The sequence below is a fragment of the Lampris incognitus genome, chromosome 12 (genome assembly GCF_029633865.1).
Source record: "Lampris incognitus isolate fLamInc1 chromosome 12, fLamInc1.hap2, whole genome shotgun sequence".
Classification (NCBI taxonomy): Eukaryota; Metazoa; Chordata; class Actinopteri; order Lampriformes; family Lampridae; genus Lampris; species Lampris incognitus.
In genome coordinates, this window is record NC_079222.1 from 18807318 (window position 1) to 18831241 (window position 23924).

The window sequence follows — 23924 nt, forward strand, 5'->3', positions numbered from 1 at the left end:
TTACAAGGCTGTACATCATCTACAGTATGCATTACAGGCAGGTTAAATGCATAATTTATTGCACTTTGTTGTATATTGCTTTCTTGCGCTGTTCTATACTCTTTATTATCAATATAATCTTCCGGAGGAGGCCTTATCATATGGCCATGAAACATGTTTTTCTTCACTGAAAACTGTTGTAAAAGGGCAGTTTAAAACTGTTTTTAAAACATTTTTCCAGGGGCGCATGCCCCTGGACCCCCCTACAGGGTTTGTCCCCCAATATAAAACTCTCTCCTACGCCCTTGTATGTCACTGTACGACAGGAAAACGTTGTCTTGATGAATCCCCTTATCGCAGCACTGTATGAATTAACTACTGCCACAAACAGCAACAAACACAAAGGCAGAGTGGTCCAATGGATATTCAAAATGTTCTCACAGAAAAAAACATATAGATGCATTACAGACACCAATTTTCATCTCAAGAAACTCAAAGAGAAGAGACAGAATTAGTTGACAACAAAGCATTAGTTGACAATTATCCAAAGTGAGCTTGAGGTACAGTAATATCTCGAGATATTTTTGACAAAACAGTCTGCAGACAAGTATTTCAGACTAGTGGCTGATTGATTCCCAGACAGACAGCAACACACACACACATACACACACACACACACACAAAGAGAGAGAGAGCGTAGCCTTAGCAGTTTGATCCTTTTGTTAAAAATAACTTCAAGTTCTGTTAATCACAATCACTTTAGATTCTTTACCATGTTCCCATCGGTCGATCACAACTGAAGTATTCTGACACTGCTAGAAACCTAGAACCTGGTCAGAGCCTATGACAGTACTCTGTCGGCTGTCTTTAACCCTGTCACTCAAGGACCCAAGACAGCCAACCCCCGTCCAGGTCAAATGATTTGCCAGTATCGCAGAGTGTGGCGGGGCTTAACGAGACTGCTACCAACTCAACTCGAGCTGAATTGGTGTGCAATTTCAAGCCTGCACTCCTCCACACCCATTCTACCCCTATTCAGACCATGCAGACCATGTTTACTGTGGAATGCGGACGTTGTGGAGTAAATGGGCGCAATGGACATTCACTATTGGAAACTCACTCCCCACCCTGCAGGACTTAACCACTAAGAGGTGCCGAACCAGAGCCTACAGGATTATGAAGGACCCTCACCACCCCAACAATGGACTGTTCCAGCTGCTGCGGTCAGGCAAGCGCCTCCACAGTCATGCTGCAAATACAGAGAGATTGAGACGGAGTTTCTTTCCTCAGGCCATCAGGACTGTGAACTCTGACCTTACCGGGGCCCCCTCGCTGACCCATACTGCCCCCTCATGCTCAAGCATGCACACACACGTACACACAGTAAGGTAACCGACTACATATAACTCATATTATGTACATACATACACTACCGTTCAAAAGTTTGGGATCACCCAAACAATTTCGTGTTTTCCATGAAAAGTCACACTTATTCACCACCATATGTTGTGAAATGAATAGAAAATAGAGTCAAGACATTGACAAGGTTAGAAATAATGATTTGTATTTGAAATAAGATTTTTTTTACATCAAACTTTGCTTTCGTCAAAGAATCCTCCATTTGCAGCAATTACAGCATTGCAGACCTTTGGCATTCTAGCTGTTAATTTGTTGAGGTAATCTGGAGAAATTGCACCCCACGCTTCCAGAAGCAGCTCCCACAAGTTGGATTGGTTGGATGGGCACTTCTTTGAGCAGATTGAGTTTCTGGAGCATCACATTTGTGGGGTCAATTAAACGCTCAAAATGGCCAGAAAAAGAGAACTTTCATCTGAAACTCGACAGTCTATTCTTGTTCTTAGAAATGAAGGCTATTCCATGCGAGAAATTGCTAAGAAATTGAAGATTTCCTACACCGGTGTGTACTACTCCCTTCAGAGGACAGCACAAACAGGCTCTAACAGGTACTATTTAATGAAGATGCCAGTTGGGGACCTGTGAGGCGTCTGTTTCTCAAACTAGAGACTCTAATGTACTTATCTTCTTGCTCAGTTGTGCAACGCGGCCTCCCACTTCTTTTTCTACTCTGGTTAGAGCCTGTTTGTGCTGTCCTCTGAAGGGAGTAGTACACACCGGTGTAGGAAATCTTCAATTTCTTAGCAATTTCTCGCATGGAATAGCCTTCATTTCTAAGAACAAGAATAGACTGTCGAGTTTCAGATGAAAGTTCTCTTTTTCTGGCCATTTTGAGCATTTAATTGACCCCACAAATGTGATGCTCCAGAAACTCAATCTGCTCAAAGAAGTGCCCATCCAACCAATCCAACTTGTGGGAGCTGCTTCTGGAAGCGTGGGGTGCAATTTCTCCAGATTACCTCAACAAATTAACAGCTAGAATGCCAAAGGTCTGCAATGCTGTAATTGCTGCAAATGGAGGATTCTTTGACGAAAGCAAAGTTTGATGTAAAAAAAATCTTATTTCAAATACAAATCATTATTTCTAACCTTGTCAATGTCTTGACCCTATTTTCTATTCATTTCACAACATATGGTGGTGAATAAGTGTGACTTTTCATGGAAAACACAAAATTGTTTGGGTGATCCCAAACTTTTGAACGGTAGTGTACCTCATTATTTTAGTACATATACTTAAAGAGTTCTCTTTTTAAGTGATTTTACTGTATATATTGTGCTATCTGTTTTCTTTTTACGGAGTGTTCTTAACTGTTGATTGTAAATTGTATATTGCAAATTGGAATGTGTGTGTACCTGTTGTACTTTGTTGTTTGCACATCTCGGCGCTCGTACCTTTTTTCATTTCATTGCACTCAGGACTCGTACTTGTGTGTATGTGACAAATAAAACTCTTGAATCTTGAATCTGTATGCAAATAGCAGATTGGGGCTTTAAGATGCCATACTTCAGGGCATCTTAATTCCAGTGACCTTTTTTTTTTTCACTGCAGTGTTGCTCCTGGTCGGCATGGTGGCCCAGTGGTTAGCACTATTGCCTCACAGAAAGAAGGTCCTAGGTTCAAACCCCAGGCCGTCCCAGGCCCTTTCAATTTGGAGTTTGCATGCTCTCCCCGTGTCTGCGTGGGTTTCCTCTGGGTGCTCCAGTTTCCTCCCACCATCAAAAAGACCTGCATGTTAGGGTTAATACTCCTGTCTGTACCCCTGACCAAGGCAATGGAAAGAAGTACTGGAGTTAGTCCCCAGGCGCTGCAGCTGCCCACTGCTCCTATACAATAGGATGGGTTAAATGCAGAAAACAAAATTTCATTGTAATCGAACAACTGTACAATGACAAAATAAAGTGGTTGTCTTCTTCTTGAAATATCTCTTCTGTTGAGACAAGAGATTAAACTGATTTTCTTGCCCCCAGAATCCTTCCTACTTACTCATCAAATTGTAATGGAGAAGGGGATCTCCTTTAGACTTATTCCAAGGGAGCAGCAGAGAAAGAGTGAAGAGGAAGGACACATGGAACAGAGAGGAGGTCCAATTTAAATTAGTGAACAGATGGAATCTCACAAAACTGCAGCTCCTTCACTGCCATTGCCATCTCCAGGATTCCCACTGTTTCTAATTGTTTGCACATGTGGTGCTGTGATATGTTGTGGCTAAACAAAAAGAATGGGCCTGCTGTACCTCAACCACAGAATCCCTTATCTCTTCTTTCTGTCAATAATGCCACTAAGAGAGACTGACTACTTCAACTCAACACTAGGAGATGAAAGCCAGCAATAGTCACTGATGCATCCAAATGATAGCTTCGTTCCGAGTTCCAGGATTGCATAACAGCTTTCCACTTTTCAATTCACTATCACTCTGCAGAAGAACAAAGACAAAAACCTTACGGCCTTTCAGTTAATCTACAGTATTAAAGCAGAACACAACAGATCTAAGTCAAGTTACAGAATGAACTTGTAACAGGGAGAGAACTCTGACAAAACAAAAGAACAATACAAGTCTGCAGTAGTTGAGTATCTTATGACAGACTGTTAACTCGGCACTTTCTACTGTTGTAACTATCCATGTATTGATAGAGATTCCATGTTTCCCCATTGAATTCAGTTTTTTTCCCTGAGCTGAGCTGGCCTGCCAGTAGACTGTCAGGATGCCGACACATGCACCCTGGCGGGTGAGAGGCAGTCACGCAGTGCTGAACATGCCAGACAGGCTCATACTCTGACAATATCAGCCCTTCCATGGCTCAGGTATAGTGAAGCTAAGAAAAAAACAAAAAAAACGACACTGCTTTCTAAGGATAGCAGTTCTAGATTTGCATTCGAGTTACGGAAAGGGATTCACAAGTATAAATAGGGGTTCACCAAAGATGGCTCTTGAATTGAAATAACACTTCCCTGTAAAAAAAAAAACGTCTATAACTCTGCCCTGCAAATTATCATTGTTTCTCCGACTGCATAAGATCAGCTTTGCTCCAAAAGGGTGTTGTCTTATCTAGACTACTCTAAGATCTTATTGGTAACATCTGACAGTACTGATAAGGAGGCAATTACAGAATGGTGTTGCTAATATGCAATCTTCAGTGACGCAGTGGTTCTGAGACTTTCCCGAATAGCCCCTTCTAGGAGGAAAACCCCTTCTGGAAAGTCTTAGGACATTCTAGGAAGATCAGACATTTACAGGAAAATGTAAATAAAGGCAAATTCAATAATTTTACCCAGGCTGCAAATAACAAATATTTTGTTGTCAATTATTCTGTTTAGACAATCAATTGCTAAAATAAAAAAAATTAAACATTTCAAATGGAATAAATCTTAACTACACTCCATTAGTAAAGACCAAGTCCAGATACGAAAAGTGATCATGTTAAAATGACCAGGATTTCACTCCTACCTTAAACGACCATGGGCGGTCAAAATGACCGCCGGTTTTTAAACTCTATATTCTGAGTTCAAGTTAATACCCAATTGATACATTCATGCATGGCATATGTTAGTATGTCTGTTAAGAAACGACTGACACCAAAATTAACAGTTTAACAACTTTAATAATATTTTCCAAACAATTTAAAATCACCGTTGTCCAACGCCTTTACTACTGCAACGCCTCAGTGGTAGTCATGGTGCGTCTGAAACAGTGTCTGTAACCAGACATGTTGGAAATAATCAAAACTAAAGTATAGACTATTACTCTGCACTGGAGAATGCTAGTGTGTTTCTAGGACAGAGCAATGAATTCGCGAAGGAAATGATGCGACCAACGCACATACTAGTGACATGACGCGCACTGTCACGCGCAAATTACGAGACAGTCATTTTGACCAGTCATGGTCATTTTAGGTAGATCTTATTTTAGCTTTTTTTGTGCAATTGATCTAAAACTCATTTTAATGCAAATATGTGTAATTTTAGGAGCATTTTTTTTCAAAAAGTTATTAAACTTTGAAAATCCGAAACGGTCAGAATGACCATCTTGGTCTTTCTAGTGTTAAAGGTGTTTTCAAATCTGCATTACATTCCAGTGTACAGAACTTCCCAACTATTGCAGCACATCTGTACTGGCAAAAAAAGCTGATTCTTAACAAAGACTGGGAAACCCAAGGCAGTCACCTAACAACAGGCACTCCCAAATCCCAACATATTTATAACATCTTTACACATACAACTTTTTCAGTATACTTCAAAATAGCCATATCACGGGAGACACTGAAACACCATTCCAGCCCAAGATCAACTATTAACTTTGGATGAGCTTGTCTGAAATTCATAGGCATACTAATCTTTAACTTTGCTAATACGCTACACACATATACCTCTTTCAACATTCATATGCTAGTGTAGAGGTATTGCATTAAAGGAAAATTTCACCAAGGGTTTTGTTCATGTGCAATCAGTACTGAAGGGTAACGTAGTTAATTAGTAGAAAAAAAGCCTCAAAGCGTACCATATTGTCTGGGGGGGGGGGGTGTTCTCCTGCTCACAGACCCTTTCCAATAATGCCCACATGTATCCGAATGCATTGCATTCAACCTTCTGTATCGTTGTTCATGTAATACTGTAATGCAGGGGGCTCAAACTACTGGCCTGCGGGCCACATTGCGAGGTAGTTTTGTGTGGCCCGCTCAATGTTTTAGATTTTTAAGAGATCCGGACAGCGTATCCATTTTGCATACTACTTTTGTGGTGTTGTTTTTTTTTGTTTTTTTTTTGTTAAACATTTCTGTGTTTCTAATTCTAATTACTCAGTTAAGATTAGTAGTGAGGCCAGTTGCAGATGACGTAGCCTAATGTCAGTTTTGCAGCACTCTCTCTCTCTCTCTCTCTCTCTCTCTCTCTCTCTCTCTCTCTCTCTCTCTCTCTCTCTCTCTCTCTCAGACACACACACACACACACACACACACACACACACACACACACACACACACACACACACACACACACACACACACACACTGTAGCAAGGCAACGGGAGTACATAAACCCTGTAGGCTAGCCCACTGCAAAATATCTCACATGAGCTTGCTGTGTGATATCAACTAAGAAAGCTAAATCCATGAGTCATTAGGGATCCTCAAGCTCAGAAACATGTAGTCTGCCTTCTTTCATGAATTCTCTGATCGCCTTCCTCAATTCAAAACCCCTTTTCAGAACACTGCCCCTGCTCACCCAGCACACTTCTGTGAAGTACAACACATCTCCATACGTTGCATCTACTTCCTCCAGAAACGCACAGAACTGAAGGTGTTGTAGACCTCTGGATCTGATGTAATTAATGCATTTCCTCACAACAGTCATAACACTGTCACATTTCAAGCATTTGCTGCAGGGTGCCTGCTGGTGAATGATGCAGTGCAATGCAATTTTGGGATCTACCTTCTCTTCCACCAGCTTTCTTTGAATCAATGCTACGAGCCCATTTTTATTTCCTGTCATTGATGAGGCACCATCAGTGGTGATTCCAACCAATTTATTCCAGGGTAGACCAGAACCCTCAGTTGCATTGCACAGCACCTGAAATATATCTTTGGCTGTAGTCTTTCCCTGCACTTGTAATAAAGCTAGCAATTCTTCTTTTAACTCAAAACGGTCATCGATACCACTTACAAATATAGCGAGCTGAGCTTTGTCATTTACATCTGTGCTTTCATCACATGCCAAAGAATAGCATTTGAAATCATTTGCTTTACTGCACAATTGTCTGTAAATGTCGCCTGACAACTTGTTGATTCGTTCTGCCATTGGATTTGGGCTGAGATTGATGTTTCTGAATAAAGACGCTTTCTCCAGGCAAATGATATTTGCTACCTGCAGCATGCAGTCTCTCAGAAACTGTCCCTCTGTAAATGGCTTGCTAGCCTTTGCTATTGCCTTGCTTACCACATAGCAAGCTTCAACAGCTGCATCACAGTCTTGTTCGGCTTTGTGAAAAATGTTCTGCTGATAGGACAGACTTTCTTGAAGTGTGTGGCCTTTCTCTCCCTCTCTTTGCCTTTAATCCGATCATACTCCTCTGCATTTAGGTAGTGTAATATTGCTTCAGATTGAAATCCTTCAGAATGGCAACTTTTTTCCTTGCAAATTAGATAGATCGCAGATGCATTAAATTCAGTGCAGAAGTAGTCACATCTTCATTTCTCTTGGAACTGTCAGTGCTTCTGGACAACTTTTCTTTCGGTTTTTGAGAGTGACATTTTTACAAAACATCAGCAAGCAGTGACAACAATTTATGTTAGCAAGCTCACATGAGATATTTCGCAGTAGGCTAGCCTACTAGGTTTATGTACTCATGTTGCCTGGCTACAGTGTGTGTGTGAGAGTGTGCTGCAAAACTGACATCAGGCTACATCATCTGCAACTGGCCTCACTACAAATCTTAACTGAGTACTAAGAACTAGAAACACAAAAACGTTTAAAAAAAACACAAAAGTAGTATGCAAAATGGATACACAGTTTGGATCGCTTAATAAATCTAAAACATAGTGCGGGCTGCACAAAAATGCATCGCGGCCCAGATGTGGCCCGCAGGCCGGTAGTTTGAGACCCCTGGTGTACTGAAAGTGACTGACACCACAATGTATCATTTGGTGTCTAGAAAGAGATGTTCTAGCTACACAAATATCTGAAGCCACTTCCAGGGGGTGAATCTGAGCACTAAAACCAGGATGAATAGAGTACACTGAATTGAGGTTAATGAGACATTTCCGTAAAATCAACTCAGTAAGAGATTTTTTTTATTATTGATTTGGAGAAAATAAGGAGAAAGTAGATAAGAAGGTAAACATTTTCGTGCTCTTAAATTTATGAAGTTGTGAACCATTTAATATTCATGACCGTTTTTATGAGACTCAAACTGCAAGATGGTTGGCGCAGCCATAGCCACTAACTAGTACCAATGGCACATCAATGCTCTCGCTCCTCTGGCAGTCTGCTGGCTGCAGAGAGCCGATTGGGACTTTCCCAGATGTTTTACAATAGGACATTTCCTAAGCAGATAAAAAAAATCCTATTATAAAACATCCAACAGTGTCCCAAATCAGGTCTACTGGCTGAAGTGTACATCACTTTTCACATTGACAACACTTGAAAAAAATCTTTAATACTCTTTTCTGCACAGAAAGATCACGTTATCATTTTTCAGTATATTTTCATTCCCACTGTGTTGTCATTCAAAGCTAATATAACTTGTGAATGTGATTCAAAGCTGATCAATGATAGTTTTAATAGATGTAGATGTAGGTGTCTCCCCGCCTGCTGCCCAGTGACTGCTGGGATGGGTTCCAGCATCCCCACGACCCTGACAGCAGGATAAGCGGTTTGGATAATGGATGGATGGATGGAAATCATCTATCATAATGCTTGCTATCTTACTAGCTGCTGGCTGGCACCAAATGGAACACCATAAAACAGGACATTCTGCCCAGGATACATAGAGACAGTTAAGTTTGGGTATAATGTTAGTATGTTAGAGATGGGTAAATGTAGGTAACAGTATGAGTCTGATATGGTTAAGGTCATGGTAAGCATCTGGGAGGGAGTTTCGCAAACGTAAAATGCAGTGAAATGCCTCATTACTGACTGAGTCCCAAGCCCGAGGCAGTTACTAATATCCAATCAGCTAACCAAACAACATTGTGTAGTCTGCTAGTGGAAATATTCTGAAAGTGACATAATATCATAACCACTGATTGCATGTCGGCCTAAAATTATGAATTCATTACAAATATTAGACCCTGTAGCTTTGACAGTAACAGTCCAGTTACTTATGTATATTTGAAATTGAGTGTGATGATCATTTTACAACATTTAAAGCTGCAATCCCTAAGATTTGCATTACTTTATCCATTTGATATGTGATAATGATGTGGCGATTCTGTTGAACAATCAATGAATATTACAGTAGAACAGACTTCCAACATAGTTCAATGTAGGAGCCAGAGTCAAATAGGCCTGTTGCAAGTGATTTTCTCAGACTACAAGTAAGATGTATTAGCCGTTGTGGCTCATGTGCCGTCAGCTTACCAGTAAATAGTCAGCACTGTTGTTTAAATGTGATCCTAGGACTACAGCTAACACAGGCAGTCTAAACTTCATCACACTACATTGCCACATTGTTCAACAGTTATATTGATCATCCGTCTGACAGAAGCATCCCCACGTCAGCATCACGTTTCAGTCTTTTTTCCAGCTGTTTCCAACACATACTTGTTTGCTGCTGCACTAGTGTTTGTCCTGCCTGGTCAAAAACAATCTACAGCAAGTGTCTCCAGCCATGGTAAAGATGACAGTTAACATTATGCAACCTGACTACATGGTCCAGATGGATAAAATCGAAAAATTACGGACTGTGCTTTAACTACATTCACCATCATTTATGCTACAAGCAATTCTCAGCACGGCCCCTGATGCTCAAAGCATTGTACTGCATTCTTTTTTTTTTCTGTCTCCAGTCAACGGTTGCGGTTTGTCTTTCCTTCTCTATAGGTTTTTGGTTTCACTGCCACCCATGATACAGCATCCATCAGGAAAAACAGCATACATTTTTCGTATGCTATTGTTGTTGCAGATAGATAGAAATAAGGTTGAAAATTAGCAAATTGCCCCAACCCGTCCCGACCTCTGCCATAGTAATCTCTGCCAGCACTAGAATGACCAAGCTTTTAAGTATTTTGCAATGTATTATATAAAGATGATAATAGTAAGTGAGGACTGGTGCTAAGTCTGTGGTATGCTAGTCAGGATGGATACTGTTATTCTACAACTGTGCATACTGAAAGTAGGCAATAAAGATTCACAGGACATGAGTTTGAGTTGTTAAACCATGCAACAACAAAAAATAACACGATGCAGAAGGCACAGAACTACAGGGCAAAATTGTGCAATAACACAACAAAGATTGACGCTGGGTAAAACTGCGTCACTGAATGACCAAGAGCCTACAGTGAAAACACAGCTTCACAGAATGACCCTTTGAGCACCATGTTAGATAACCCTATGAAGTTCAGTTACAACGCATATCTTAAAGGTCAGGCAGGACTCCTTGCCTTACATTAAAAAAAAAAATTGTTTGAACACCTTTTTTTAATCTGTGCACTGAAGAAAATCTAAGTCAATCCATCTCCCTTTATACCAAGTGGGATGTTAAGGGGAGCTAATTAATTACTGATAAAGCCCTGGAATGCAAGGTGTTGGTTAATTAATAAAAGAGAGTGGCCCTGGAATAAAGTTAAAGTTCAAAACACTGTAGTGTCCAAAGTTGAAAGGAGAGGCAACAGACAAGAGGGATTAGGACTGGCTTTCCCTTGTCCTTGAAAGAATTTCAATCTTGCAAAACCAAAATATTTTGCAAAGATATTATGTTTTACAGTCATCCTGTAGTGTGCACCATGTTTTGCATATCAAAGAGGTTGTATTGCCTGTAGATTTCTTATTCTGTAGATATGGAAGTCAGGGGTAGCTTTGTTTACGGTATCAAAATTCAGTCTCATTCTCACCTTGACCCATTTCAGGATCAGTTCCAGTGGGTGCTGCATTTCAAGAACAGCTTATTTGAATATGCTTAACATATGTTTGCTTTTTGGAAATTTTTGCTAAGCAATATGGCCAGGTGGTAGCTTTTCTTTTTTGGGGAGGATTTTTCCCCCTTTTTCTCCCCAATTGTACATGACCAATTACCCTATTTTCCGAGCCGTCCCGGTCGTTGCTCCAACCCCACCGCCGATCCAGAGAGGGCTGCAGACTACCACATGCCTCCTCCGATACATGTGGAGTCATCAGCTGCTTCTTTTCACCTTACAATGAGGAGTTTCACCAGGGGGACATAGTGCATGGGAGGATCCCGCTATTCCGCCCAGTTCCCCCTCCCCCCTAAACAGGCGCCGCGACCGACCACAGGAGGCGCTAGTGCTGCGACCAGGACACATACCCACATCCAGCTTCCCACCCGCAGACACGGCCAATTGTGTGTACAGACGCCCGACCAAGCCGGAGGTAACATGGGGATTCAACTGGAGAGCCCCGTGTTGGTAGGCGACGGAATAGACCGCTACGCTACCCAGGTGCCCAGGTGGTGGCTTTTCATTACATTTATAATCATCTGGCTATGGGGGGCTTTTAAGCAAAATACATATATTGGAAATGAGGACTGAGACAACACCTAGCCTTCTTCAAAGCACCAGTTTTTATGAATAGCAACCCTTTCCAATTTCGTAAAGACATGCTCAACAAAGGAAAACATGGTGGTGAATGGATGAATACCCTTTGTCTCATCCAAGTACTACGCATCACCTTGAACGGTCATGACGTCACCAGTGAGGCTCACTTCCCCCCGCGAGGTTTGCCCAGTTCACCTGATGCGCAGACATCCACAAGCAGGTAAGCGCGGGAAAAAATCTTTTTTGTAATTAAACCATGGTATTAGCGGTAGTATTTTAGTAATTTTATTAACCCTAACCCTGACCCTAACCCTAACCCTGGTTGTGGATGCCCACGCTTCTGGTGAATTGGGTGAACTGAGCCTCGCTGGTGACGTCATGACCGTTCAAGGTGATGCATGGTATTTGGATGCATCAGCTCTCCACAGAAGTTAATGGAAAGGATTGGCATATCATCTGCATGCAAAATTGGATTTTGGCGTATACATTGCATGCAAAGTGTAATATCATGTTATTTGTATGCAGATTGGTGAGACCAGGTTGAATATAGAGGCACAACACATACTTAATCTTTAAAGAATTAGTAATAGCGAGAACATAGCATAGCCTGAGACCTACCTTGGCAAAAAAAGGACAATTTCAAAAGGGAGCTTATTGTAACACAGCTGTTTGGATGATGAAATATTCCCAGAATAATGATATGATTTCTGGAGAATACGGGCATCTTCTGTCATATCCTCTGATTCAAATGAAACTCACCTTGCTCCAATGATGTCTTTCTTCGCCAGGTCAATTCCTGCAATGACTTTGACCCGCAGGACCCTTGTTTCATGCTGGAGAAGAAAAGTGATAGTTATTAAAAAAAACTCATAGGACGAACTTCTGGTGGTGTGTTGAGTGGTTAGGTGGAAGAGATTAGAGTTCCCTGCCAATTGTTCAATAATTCGACAAAACAACATTGCTTTTGTATCTACACTGCCCATTTTGTTTAGTTGGGAACAAATAATAATTCTGGCAGTATATCATTTACTCCCACATCTTTTTGAGTGCTACATTATAACTACGCACTATGCCTACTACACGTGTTACGGGTGCTAAAACGATGGCTAACACCAACCAAGTTAACTCCACCACCTCGGACAATGCTGTTCTCAGTGCTATCGAATCACTTCGAGCTGACATAACATCTAAGCTAATGGTCTGCGGTGGTGTAGCGGTCTAAGCATTGGCTTTGTGTCGATGAAGTTGCCCATTGGGGACCAGGGTTCGCGCCCCGGTCTCATCAGATCTGACTATGGCTGGGCTCGATGAAGCAGCAATAATTGGCAATGCTGTCTCTTGGATGCAGTTGGCGAACGCATGCAGTACGAGGTTGGGTGTTTGAACTAAAATAGGGATCAACTGGCCACTAAATTGGGAGAAATCAGAAATAAATTTTAAAAAAAACATCTAAGCTAACATCACTGAAAGAGGACATTTTTGTTTCTGTGGATGCTAAAATCAATAATTTGGCAACGTCTCTGAGGTCTGAAATTGCATTGATACGGACCAAAATGCATGGCGACTTAGCGTCAGTCAGATTCGATGCTGGGGCTCTGTCTAGCTGTGTGACAGAATTGGAAAAGGGAGCAAATCACTGGTCGGGTGAGACTACATCCCTGGAGTGCAAGCTACTAAGTTTCAGTAAATAGGTGGCTTTCCTATCTGATAAGTGTGAGGATTTAGAGGGGAGGTCACGCAGGAGCAATCTGAGAATTATTGGTCTACATGAAGCCATTGAGGAGCCACGGCCAACTGATTTCATTGCTGGCCTGCTCAAAGATGTTCTGCAACTAGAAAAAAAACCGCGGTTTGACAGAGCACACTGTGTTCCTTGCTGCCGCATCCCCAGTCTGGAGAGAGGCCACCTCCCTTCATTGTTCGTGCATACTATTTTGGTGTCAAGTGGGACATTATGCGATGCGCAAGACAAGCGGGTCAATTTCTTTACAATGACCAAAGATTTCTACTATTCCCAGACTCCACCACTGCAGTTGCTAAGAAGAGCGCGGCATTCAACAAGGCCAAGTAACTGCTCTGAGATAGTCAGGGGTAAAATATGGCCTGCTTTTCCCTGCGCGATTTAGGATTACACACAATGGCAACCAGTCCGTGTTCAGTAATCCCGCAGAAGCAATATCCTTTATCTGGAGTGATATCCTGGTCACCTAATCAGTTCATGTTGGATCAATGTTACTAACCACATACAATAAAGTACTATGGCAATACTATTGATGTTAGCTTCCCGAGCTAACAACTAGCTATGCTAGCTGACTGACTATGGACTAGCTCTGATTGCTAACGCTCGCATTACAATGGTGCAATGTTACAATTTCATTTAGCAGACGTTTTTATCCAAAGCAGCGCACATCTGAGAGTTATTACAACGCAAGCAAGGATGTAGTCAGGAGGCAACAACGTAAGTAAGTGCCAAAAAACTACGTTCACGTACGACAGGACATAGGTGTCAGCAGGCAGTGCACAAAGGCAATGCATAGGGTGCATAGAAGCGATTTTTTTCAAATACCATAGGGTAAGGAGGTGTTCAAGAAAGAGTTGGATCTTTAGCTTCTTCTTAAAGATGGCAAGGGACTCAGCGGATCGAATGGAGTTTGGTAACTCGTTCCACCACTGGGGACTACAGAAGAGTCTGGCTAGTGACTTAGGGCCCCATTGTGGCAAAAACGCCAGGCGCCTTTCATTGGCAGAACATAGTGAGCGAGACTGAGTGTCAACCAGAATGAGGGAGTTCAGGTAGGTGGGAGCCATTTTAGCTACTGTTTTGTAAGCATTAAGGTTTTAAATTTGATGTGGGTAGCAACTGGGGGCCAGTGGAGGGATATGAACAGCAGTATTGATATGCGTGGCTCTTTTGTGTGCCGATGTTAAGCCACGCCCATCGTTATCAGAGCTATTGATGTACATGGCTCTTTGTGATCCGATGTTAAGCAACGACGGTCGTTGGGGGTGTTAGTTTCGACTTCGTTAGTGCTCTATTCATTGGTCATGAGTCGTTGGCGCCGTTAGTGACTGACTGTTGTTCTTGGAGGCTAAGCTTCTTGGGTCTCCAGGGTAGAGATGAAAGGACGGCATTGTAAGTGGGAGATAGGTGGTGTCGCAGACCTACTCCTCTGTTGAGGGATGGTTTTTCCAGTTTCGCATAGATGGCTTCCTTAACCCCTCTTTCAAACCATCTATCTTCCCTGTCCAAAATGTGTACATTGCCGTCCTCGAAGGAGTGTGTCTTCTCCTTTAGGTGTAGATAAACTGCTGAATCTTGTCCTGATGAGTTTGGCCTTCTGTGTTGGGCCATCCGTTTGTGTAGTGGTTGTTTGGTTTCTCCTATGTATAGGTCAGTGCAATCCTCATTGCCCCTATCTCCCACTTACAATGCCGTCCTTTCATCTCTACCTAGGAGATTCAAGAAGCTTAGCCTCCAAGAACAACAGTCAGTCACTAACGGCTCCAACGACTCATGACCACTGAATCGAGCACTAGCGAAGTCGAAACTAACATCCCCCAACGACCATCGCTGCTTAACATCGGATCACAAAGAGCCATATACATCAATAGCTCTGATAACGACGGGCATGGCTTAACATCGGAACACAAAAGAGCCATGGACATCAATAGCTCTGATAAAGACTCCAAAGAGGATAAATATCTGAGTTTCATCACCAGCCAGTCAGACTAGCTTGGTCTAGTCAGAAAGGCACGAACTAATGAAGCCTCTTGGATGAGAGGCGAAACGTCTTCACGGATATGTACCAAGTCCAGTTGCACTCGATTCAATTCCTTTGCATAACCATGACCTGGATGAATGAGAATATTCACAGACATATGAACAGCAGAGTGACATGTGCTGTTTTGGGTTAGTTGAAGACCAGGTTTGAAAGTGCATGCAGGGAGACCTGTTTGTAAAGAGCTGCAGTAGTCAATGTGTGATATTACAAGAGCCTGTACGAGGAGTTTTACTGCATGCTCAGACAGGTAGGATCTACTTTTTGTGATGTTGTACAGGTTAAATCGGCACGACCAAGTAATTGAGGCCACGTGAACCTTAAAAGTTAGTTGGCCATCAATCATGACACCCAGGTTTCGGGCAGACTTTGTGGGCATGGGTTGGGTTGATCTGTTGATCTGGGGTTGGGTTGACCTGTTGATCTGGGTTGGGTTAATCTGGATATTGATCTGTTATTGTAAGGATGGACTGGCTGGGAGGACAAGGAGCTCAGTCTTATATAGGTTAAGCTGAAGGTGGCGTTCTTTCATCCATGCAGAGATATCAGCAAGGTATGACGATATCCATGCCGAGACTGTGAGTTCATCTAGTGGGAATGACAGGAAGAGCTGGGTATTGTCAGCATAGCAATGGTATGAGAAACCATGGGAGCGGATGATTGCACCAAGTGAAGTGGTGTATATTGAGAAGAGAAGGAGACCGAACACTGACCCTTGAGGTCCCGCTGTGGATAAGCCGTGCGGTTTTGACACTTCTCCCCTCCAAGATATTCTAAAAGATCTCCCTGAGAGGTAGGACATGAACCAGCGGAGGGCAGATCATGAGATACCAAGCGAAGTGAGTGTGGAGAGGAGAATTTGGTGGTTAACCTTGTCAAAGGCAGCTGACAGATGTAGCAGCAATAAAAGTGAGGACTGATAAGCAGCTCTAGCCAAATGCAGTGATTCTATCCCCAACAGGACTGCAGTCTCAGTAGAGTGACCCCGCTTTAAGCCAGAATGATTGGGTTCATACAGATTGTCCTCAGAAAGGAATTCAGAGACTTGGTTAAAGACTGTGCACTCAATTATTTTTGATAGAGAGGGTAGGAGTGAAACCAGTCTTTAATTTTCAACCTGGGCTGGGTTGAGTGTAGGTTTTTTTGAGCAGCGGGGTAACCCGAGCTTGCTTAAATGCGGTGGGGAACACACCCATTGTACGCGAGGAGTTGAAGTGTGTGATGTGGAGTTACGTGCGAGGGAAATGATCTGTATGAGGTTGAATGGTATCAGGTCCAGCGGACAGGTAGTGGGACGAGAGTCCAACAGAAGCTTGAAGACTTCCTCCCCAGTCATGGGGGAAAATTGGGGTGAGTGAGGCACTTTTAGCTGGCAGCGGCAGACAGAGTTGGTCAGGCTCGTAGAACTGGTTGCTGATGACAGAAACCTTATCAGTAAAATGTGAGCTGAACATGTCAGGAGTGTGAAGAGTGGAGATCGGAGGAGGAGGCAGATTGAGAAGTGAGTTAAAAGCAAAAAACATTTTTCAAGCATCAGTGTCACCACAGATCTTGTTGTGATAGTACGCGGTCTTAGCTGTTTCTAAGCTGGAGGAGAATGATGCTCGGAGACACTGATAGTCACTGGACTCTCTGGTTTTACACCATTTTCTTTCTGCCACTCTGAGCCCCGTCCTTTGGATGAACTCAGTGAGCCATGGACCGGGGGGGCGGGGGTATTACGAGCAGGTTTGGATCTTAGAGGCCAGAGATTGTTTACCAATTGTGTACCAAAACAAATGCTAGACTTTTATTTTACTACTAGCATTAATTGTGGGTAAACAAAGGCAAAGAGTGATAGTTACGTCAACATAGAAATGTTTATTTACTCGATTATTGTATTTTGTTTAACATTGCTAATATGGTATTCTGCCTGCCAGTTTGTTATCAGCTGGTCTTGCAATGCGAAGTTAGTTGTTTTTAACCACCTCAGCCTGTAGTCAGCTGTTCACTGAAACTCCAGCCCATACTTCATATTTGGTAAGAGAAAAGTAATTACATGGAGATGACACAAATTGTATAAATTGCCCTTTGCAATATCACCTGGCTGATGCTAGACAAGCTATCGCTGCCTGAATACACTGGAACTGTCATTTTCTTGTTGTTCTCCCACTGAAATGGTTCACAAATGATCCTAAGTGCCGACATATTTTTATTTTTATTCTTATTTTTCATCATATTTCCACTTAGTAGGACTCTAATTGTTTGCTTGTTTGTTAAGGCTACACAATAGCATGCATGACCCTGTTGGGGTTGGATGTGGGGCGGGGTTAGAGAAAGAGGGATCTGGGGAGGTGGGTGGCAGGATGTGGGCCTACCCAGCTGTTACCTTGGGTCAAAGCCCTTTTTGGAGGGGTGAAACATAACTGAATGTTTATATCACTCACAGGAAGTTTGTCTTATGGAATCTGTGCCTGCAAAAAAAACATCTTAAGACATCTGAATTGTGTATATTAGATAAAATGTTGGATCCATGTGTGTAACAGTGACTACTACCCCAAAACTATCTCATCTCTCAAGTCCCATACACTGCTGCATGTGGAATGTTGCAGTGATCATGTCTTTTAGCTCTATCCCATAATGTCAGAAAGAGCTCAGCAAGGTTGTTAAAAGTGTAAAGACGCAACACTGAAAAGACCACAAAACTGATATAAACATTGTGTAGGTATCTAGTTACCTGAATTAGATCATTCTTAGCCTATACAATGATATATGCTATCATGTAACAATTGTTCAAATCTACAATTCAAAAAAAGTGTTTTAAACAGTTTGCAAAACAGAAATATGAATTATAGGTAATGTGAGTGTTTGTCAATACAACGTCACAGTTTTACAACCTAAACATACGGCCAATAAAAAAAGTAACTGAAATCTTGTTACTGATGGTAGTACAGTATGGCCTAACTACATAAAACATGGTATAATTCGCATGGTATAATTAGGTGCCTTAAGGAGCAATCTTATTTTCAACGCATATTGGTGAAAAAGTAAGTATTTTGTCCACTGCTGGAGGCAGATGTAACTGAACCCCCATTTTTCTCAAAGCAATGAGGAAGAGCATCTAAGTTAGGAATAAATGTAGCAATCCTTATGGGGCACCCCCAAAACATATATGTACACTTATTACTAACGGGCTAACTAACAAGAATAATTTACTAATAACTAACTGTAGCAGACATCTTCGAGAACTAAATTAAACCTCTGATGCTCAATCCGTAAACTGTTTTTGACATTGGTACTCTCATGTTGGACACTTTCATGTGTCATTTAATTTTCTCGTGGTCAGCATAATGAAAAATTAATGAAAACACTGATTCGTGTTATAGGTAATTAAATTCACAGTGTATGATTGGAAATTCGACTAATGAACAAAAGATTATAAGAAAGCTTTGGCTACGCTCCACGAACTCATCGAACTACTGCCAGTGTTGATAATTAAAGACAAGGAGACGGTTTTGCAAATCTGTGTTACTTAACTTTATCTTTACCAGATACGATTAAACACATGCAAATTTCTAACTGAGCCTGCTAGCTGGGCTCCAATATAACACTTGTAAGAGGACCTACTCATAGACTGTACATCGTTCACATTATAACATAACAGGTTGAACTGAACCGATGCTTAAACGCAAGACTAACGACTTCTGACGTGAGGTGCATATTAAAATAAGGGAATAGTCAATTATAGATTTGTAAGTACAAATCAGGAAGCTGACACTTGGCGTTTTAGGGAACGTTAGTGTCGGGAGCTGTAATGGGCTAGGCTAAACACCCAGCTAAGGTTAGCCACAGTAGATGCTTGGCAATACTGAGCGCCTTTGGTTAACGTAACATACACTTGCAAAATAGTGGGACTAACGACTCCGTTGGGTTTTTTTTTTTTTTTTTTGTAGTTTACCTCATCTTCTGAAAGTCCATATATCGTTTCACAATTCGTAGCCATATAGCTTGTGGTCCACACTCCACACACAAAAAACAAGCCGCTCAGCAAAGCTAGCTCGCTAGCCTTGAACAATAAAGTCCTCCCTTCCCTCTTCGTGTGGTGGTGGTGATGAGTACAGACACAGAACGGATCGTCAGCACGGTACGGGGGTTTGGCTGCGACAGAATGATGTAATCCTGGCCAGTCTGGTCTGTGTCTTCGAGAACTTGGCAATCAACTAAAACTATGTTTGAATCTTTCGAGACAGCTCGCATTTATCAACTCCCGAGTTTGTCCCCCCCGAAACGTTGTGACAGATAACTTCCTCACAACTGCTTGGCCAATCACATGCCAGTACGTTTGATTGATGTCCTTGTAAGCCAACCATGTCAGCCAAGAGATTCCCGAAACGTAAACGGCCAATAAAATATCCAGAGGCGTCAAGATGGAATATTTTCTTTTAGGGGTGTGCAGGTTTCGGAATTTTTTTTTTCACTTTTATCAACAGTTTTGCTTGTCCTCTACCGCCGCCCTCAGATGTCAACAAACTGGGGAGATCTACACCTGAAAAATCAGCTGGTTTGACACTCATCAATTTGAAATCTCTTATAATGTGCTTTGCAAAAGGTTTAGGGTCGGGAATTACAGTGAAATGAATGAAATTACTTAACCACTTCCAATCGGCACGTTCCTTCTTTCAGTCATTGAATTGTTCTGTCACAACAAAATAACATTGGAAAATATAGCTCTGCCTCGAGCTGTGTTTAGGTTTTATTTACATGGCAAGAACTGTATTGCAAAAATGCATGTATTATTTGCATACACCCCACACAGACATAAAAACCGATCAACTGAGTCACATTTCTTGCTTTGCATGCATGTTTGAATGGAGGCAGTGTAGGTTCAGTTGACCCAGATGGATTCAAAGAAGTAAGTCTCCAAAGGGTACCACTAGATGTCTCTAAACATTCATAATTGTTTAATGTCGACGTTTTCCGAGCTCGTGATTTTAGCAAATATTATGCATGCCACACATCGGTGACATCTGTCAGGGAAACATTATGATGCTGATTTCGTGAAGTGGCTTGGCTGAATGATGAAACTGTCAGGCTAGGAAGTAACAAATACTCATTACCTCATTACCTAAACATTTGCATCTGATGGAAATGAACAAGCAACAACACAAGCACACAAAAAAAATTTTACAAATAAAAAGCATGACAAAACAAATGTCACATGCACAGACTCGTGCAAACACAAAAAACATGTGCATTACAAGATGTGTTCGTGAACTGTGTTATTCCTGGGGGAGGGCATTTTAATATTTTACCATATAAATTGCAGTCGCACATGAGCAATAACAACCTTCTTGACGTGTGTATAAATTTCACTGTAGCTTCATTGACGACGGCCATGTCACAGCGGGCTCTGAAATCAATCTTAGCAGCAGATGATACACATGTCATAACGTGAAATAAAGTGCATGTTGCTCTACTTTATTTTGACCTCACCCCACACCGTACATGTGACCTATGCTGTAAAGCGTGCGTCAACCTAAGACGTACTCCGCACTCTCTACGACCCTTAACTAGACAGAGCCACTCACTAGCTATGTCACAGAAAATCAGTAACTGTCCTTAACCAAGAACATGGCCTGCACTAAAAAGTGGAAAATCGACCAGGAGAGCCAACAGTTCAAATCTGACTGGACTGATCAGTTTATTTTATTTTACTGGACCACACCAATGCCAAACTGACATGCTTAATATGCATGCATACCATAGCTGTCTGCACAGCCTATCACTAAATGGCAGTATAGATACATGGTAGAAATGCAGTTAAAACTTTGAATCAACATCTCAACCAATTCAAGCATTATAATCATGGGGCCCAGATATTTCTTCATGAAATTGTTTGCTGAGTAATATTAGTTGGGTTACTATAGGGTTAAACAATTAATTCATTTCAATTCAGGCATGTACAGAACCAAAGAGAGTTATCTTAAAACTTTCTGAGGAATGTTTGAAAGAGAGAGAGAGAGAGAGAGAGAGAGAGAGAGAGAGAGAGACTTGTACTTGTTTGCTTGTTTGTTAAGGCTACGCAATAGCATGCATGCCCCTGTTGGGGTTGGATGTGGGGTCGGGTTAGAGAAAGAGGGATCTGGGAGGTGGGTGGCAGGCTGTGGGCCTACCCAGCTGTTACCTTGGGTCACAGCCACAGCAGCTAAGATACTGCACAGAACCCTCAAACTCCCAGTATTCTGGTAGAGGACCCAAGCTTGAGGAAGACACACACCACCTGAAAAAGGGTGATGTGTATATCAATATATCCATCTATATATACTTGTATGAGGATTCGTACCCCTGATAAAATCTATAGGCTACATTGTCCTTCTTAATAACTCTGTGACAGTGTGGACATTAAAGCCGCTGTCAGGTGTGCTGTGCCAAGGTAAATTGCACCCCCTAAAAGTTGTTAGCACCAGCCACCACTGATAGATAGATATACTGCTCAAAAAAATAAAGGGAACACATAAGCAATAAAATGTAGCGCCAAGTCAATCACACTTTTGAGATATCAACCTGTCCAGTTAGGAAGCAACACTGATTTGTGAATCAAGTTCACCTGTTGGTAAATTGTCTAATTTCCACCAGGTGGAAATTAGACAATTTGCAAGACAACCCCTATAAAAGGAATGGATTTGCAGGTGGTGGCCACAGACCATTTGCCTGTCCTCATCTTTTCTGGCCGATCTTTGGTTAGTTTTTCATTTTGCTAGTGCCCTCACCACTAGAGGTGGCATGAGGCGGTATCTGCAACCTACAGAAGTTGCTCAGGTAGTGCAGCTCATCCAGGATGGCACATCAATGCGTGCTGTGGCAAGAAGATTTGATGTGTCTCCCAGCACAGTGTCCAGAGCATGGAGGAGGTACCAGGAGACAGGCCAGTACACCAGCAGACGTGGAGGGGGCCGCAGGAGGACAACAACCCCGCAGCAGGACCGCTATCTGGTCCTTTGTGCAAGGAGGAAAAGGAGGAGCACTGCCGGAGCCCTACAAAACGACCTTCAACAGGCCACTAATGTGCAGGTTTCTGCTCAAACAGTGAGAAACAGAATGCATGAGGATGGTATGAGGGCCCGACGTCCACAATTGGGGCCTGTGCTCACAGCCCAACACCGTGCAGCCCGATTGACCTTTGCCAGAGAACATCTTGGTTGGCAGATTCGCCATTGGTGCCCTGTGCTCTTCGCAGATGAGAGCAGGTTCACACTGAACACATGTGACAGACGTGAGAGAGTCTGGAGACGCTGTTGAGAACGTTCTGCTGCCTGCAACATCCTCCAGCATGACCGGTTTGGCGGTGGGTCAGTGATGGTCTGGGAAGGCATATCCTTGGAGGGCCGCACAGACCTCTACGTGCTAGCCAGAGGTACCATGACTGCCATTAGGTACCGGGATGAGATCCTCAGACCCATTGTCAGACCATATGCTGGTGCAGTGGGCCCTGGGTTCCTGCTCATGCATGACAATGCTCGTCCTCATGTGGCCAGAGTGTGTCAGCAGTTCCTGTATGTCGAGGGCATTGATGCTATGGACTGGCCTGCACGTTCCCCAGACCTGAATCCAATCGAGCACCTCTGGGACATCATGTCTCGTACCATCCGCCAACGCGATGTCGCACCACAGACTGTCCAGGAGTTGACTGATGCCCTGATCCAGGTCTGGGAGGAGATCCCTCAGGAGACCATCCGTCGTCTCATCAGGAGCATGCCCAGACATTGTAGGGAGTGCATACAGGCATGTGGAGGCCACACACACTACTGAGCCTCATTTCGAATCGTCTTGAAGAATTTCCACAGAAGTTGGATCAGCCCATGTTCTCATTTTCCACTTTGATTTTGAGTATGATTCTGAATCCAGACCTTAATGGGCTAATGATTTTGATTTCCATTGATCATTCTTAGGTTATTTTGCTCTAAACACATTCCTCTGTCTAATACATAAAGATTTTCAGCTGAAATATTTCATTCATCGAGGTCTATATTGTGTTTTTAGGTGTTCCCTTTATTTTTTTGAGCAGTGTAGATAGATAGATAGATAGATAGATAGATAGATAGATAGATAGATAGATAGATAGATAGATAGATAGATAGATAGATAGATAGATAGATAGATAGATAGATAGATAGATAGATAGATAGATAGATAGATAGATAGATAGATAGATAGATAGATAGATAGATAGATAGATAGATAGATAGATAGATAGATAGATAGATAGATAGATAGACAGACAGACAGACAGACAGACAGACAGACAGACAGACAGACAGACAGATCGATATAGAGCTAGATTATTACAATGACTTTTTTTTCTTTAAACAGATTGCTAACTAATGGGTGCTTTTCATCTTTGATATGGAATAATCAGACTTGAGACTTCCAACTTTCAACCCTTCTGCTGACAATTATAAACCATAAGAAGCAATAAAGGTACAAATCAATGCAAGTTAAGTTCTCTCCGGTTAAGGGAATGCTGAAGCGTCTCTCAACCATGTTTTGAAAATTAATAATGACTGAAAT

At 42.2% G+C, this 23924-nt stretch overlaps 1 protein-coding gene across 1 annotated transcript in view; it reads right to left on the reverse strand.

The window, feature by feature from the left end:
• Positions 1 to 19628, reverse strand: part of nedd4l (NEDD4 like E3 ubiquitin protein ligase) — a 74201-nt gene extending 54573 nt beyond the window's left edge. The window contains exons 1-2 of the mRNA XM_056291196.1: positions 19315 to 19628; positions 12358 to 12431 (exon numbers count right to left, since the gene is read on the reverse strand). Coding sequence (XP_056147171.1) covers positions 12358 to 12431; positions 19315 to 19359 — 119 coding nt within the window. The 5' untranslated portion in view covers positions 19360 to 19628. The remainder of the gene's footprint in view (positions 1 to 12357; positions 12432 to 19314) is intronic.
• Between the last annotated feature and the right edge of the window lie 4296 nt (positions 19629 to 23924).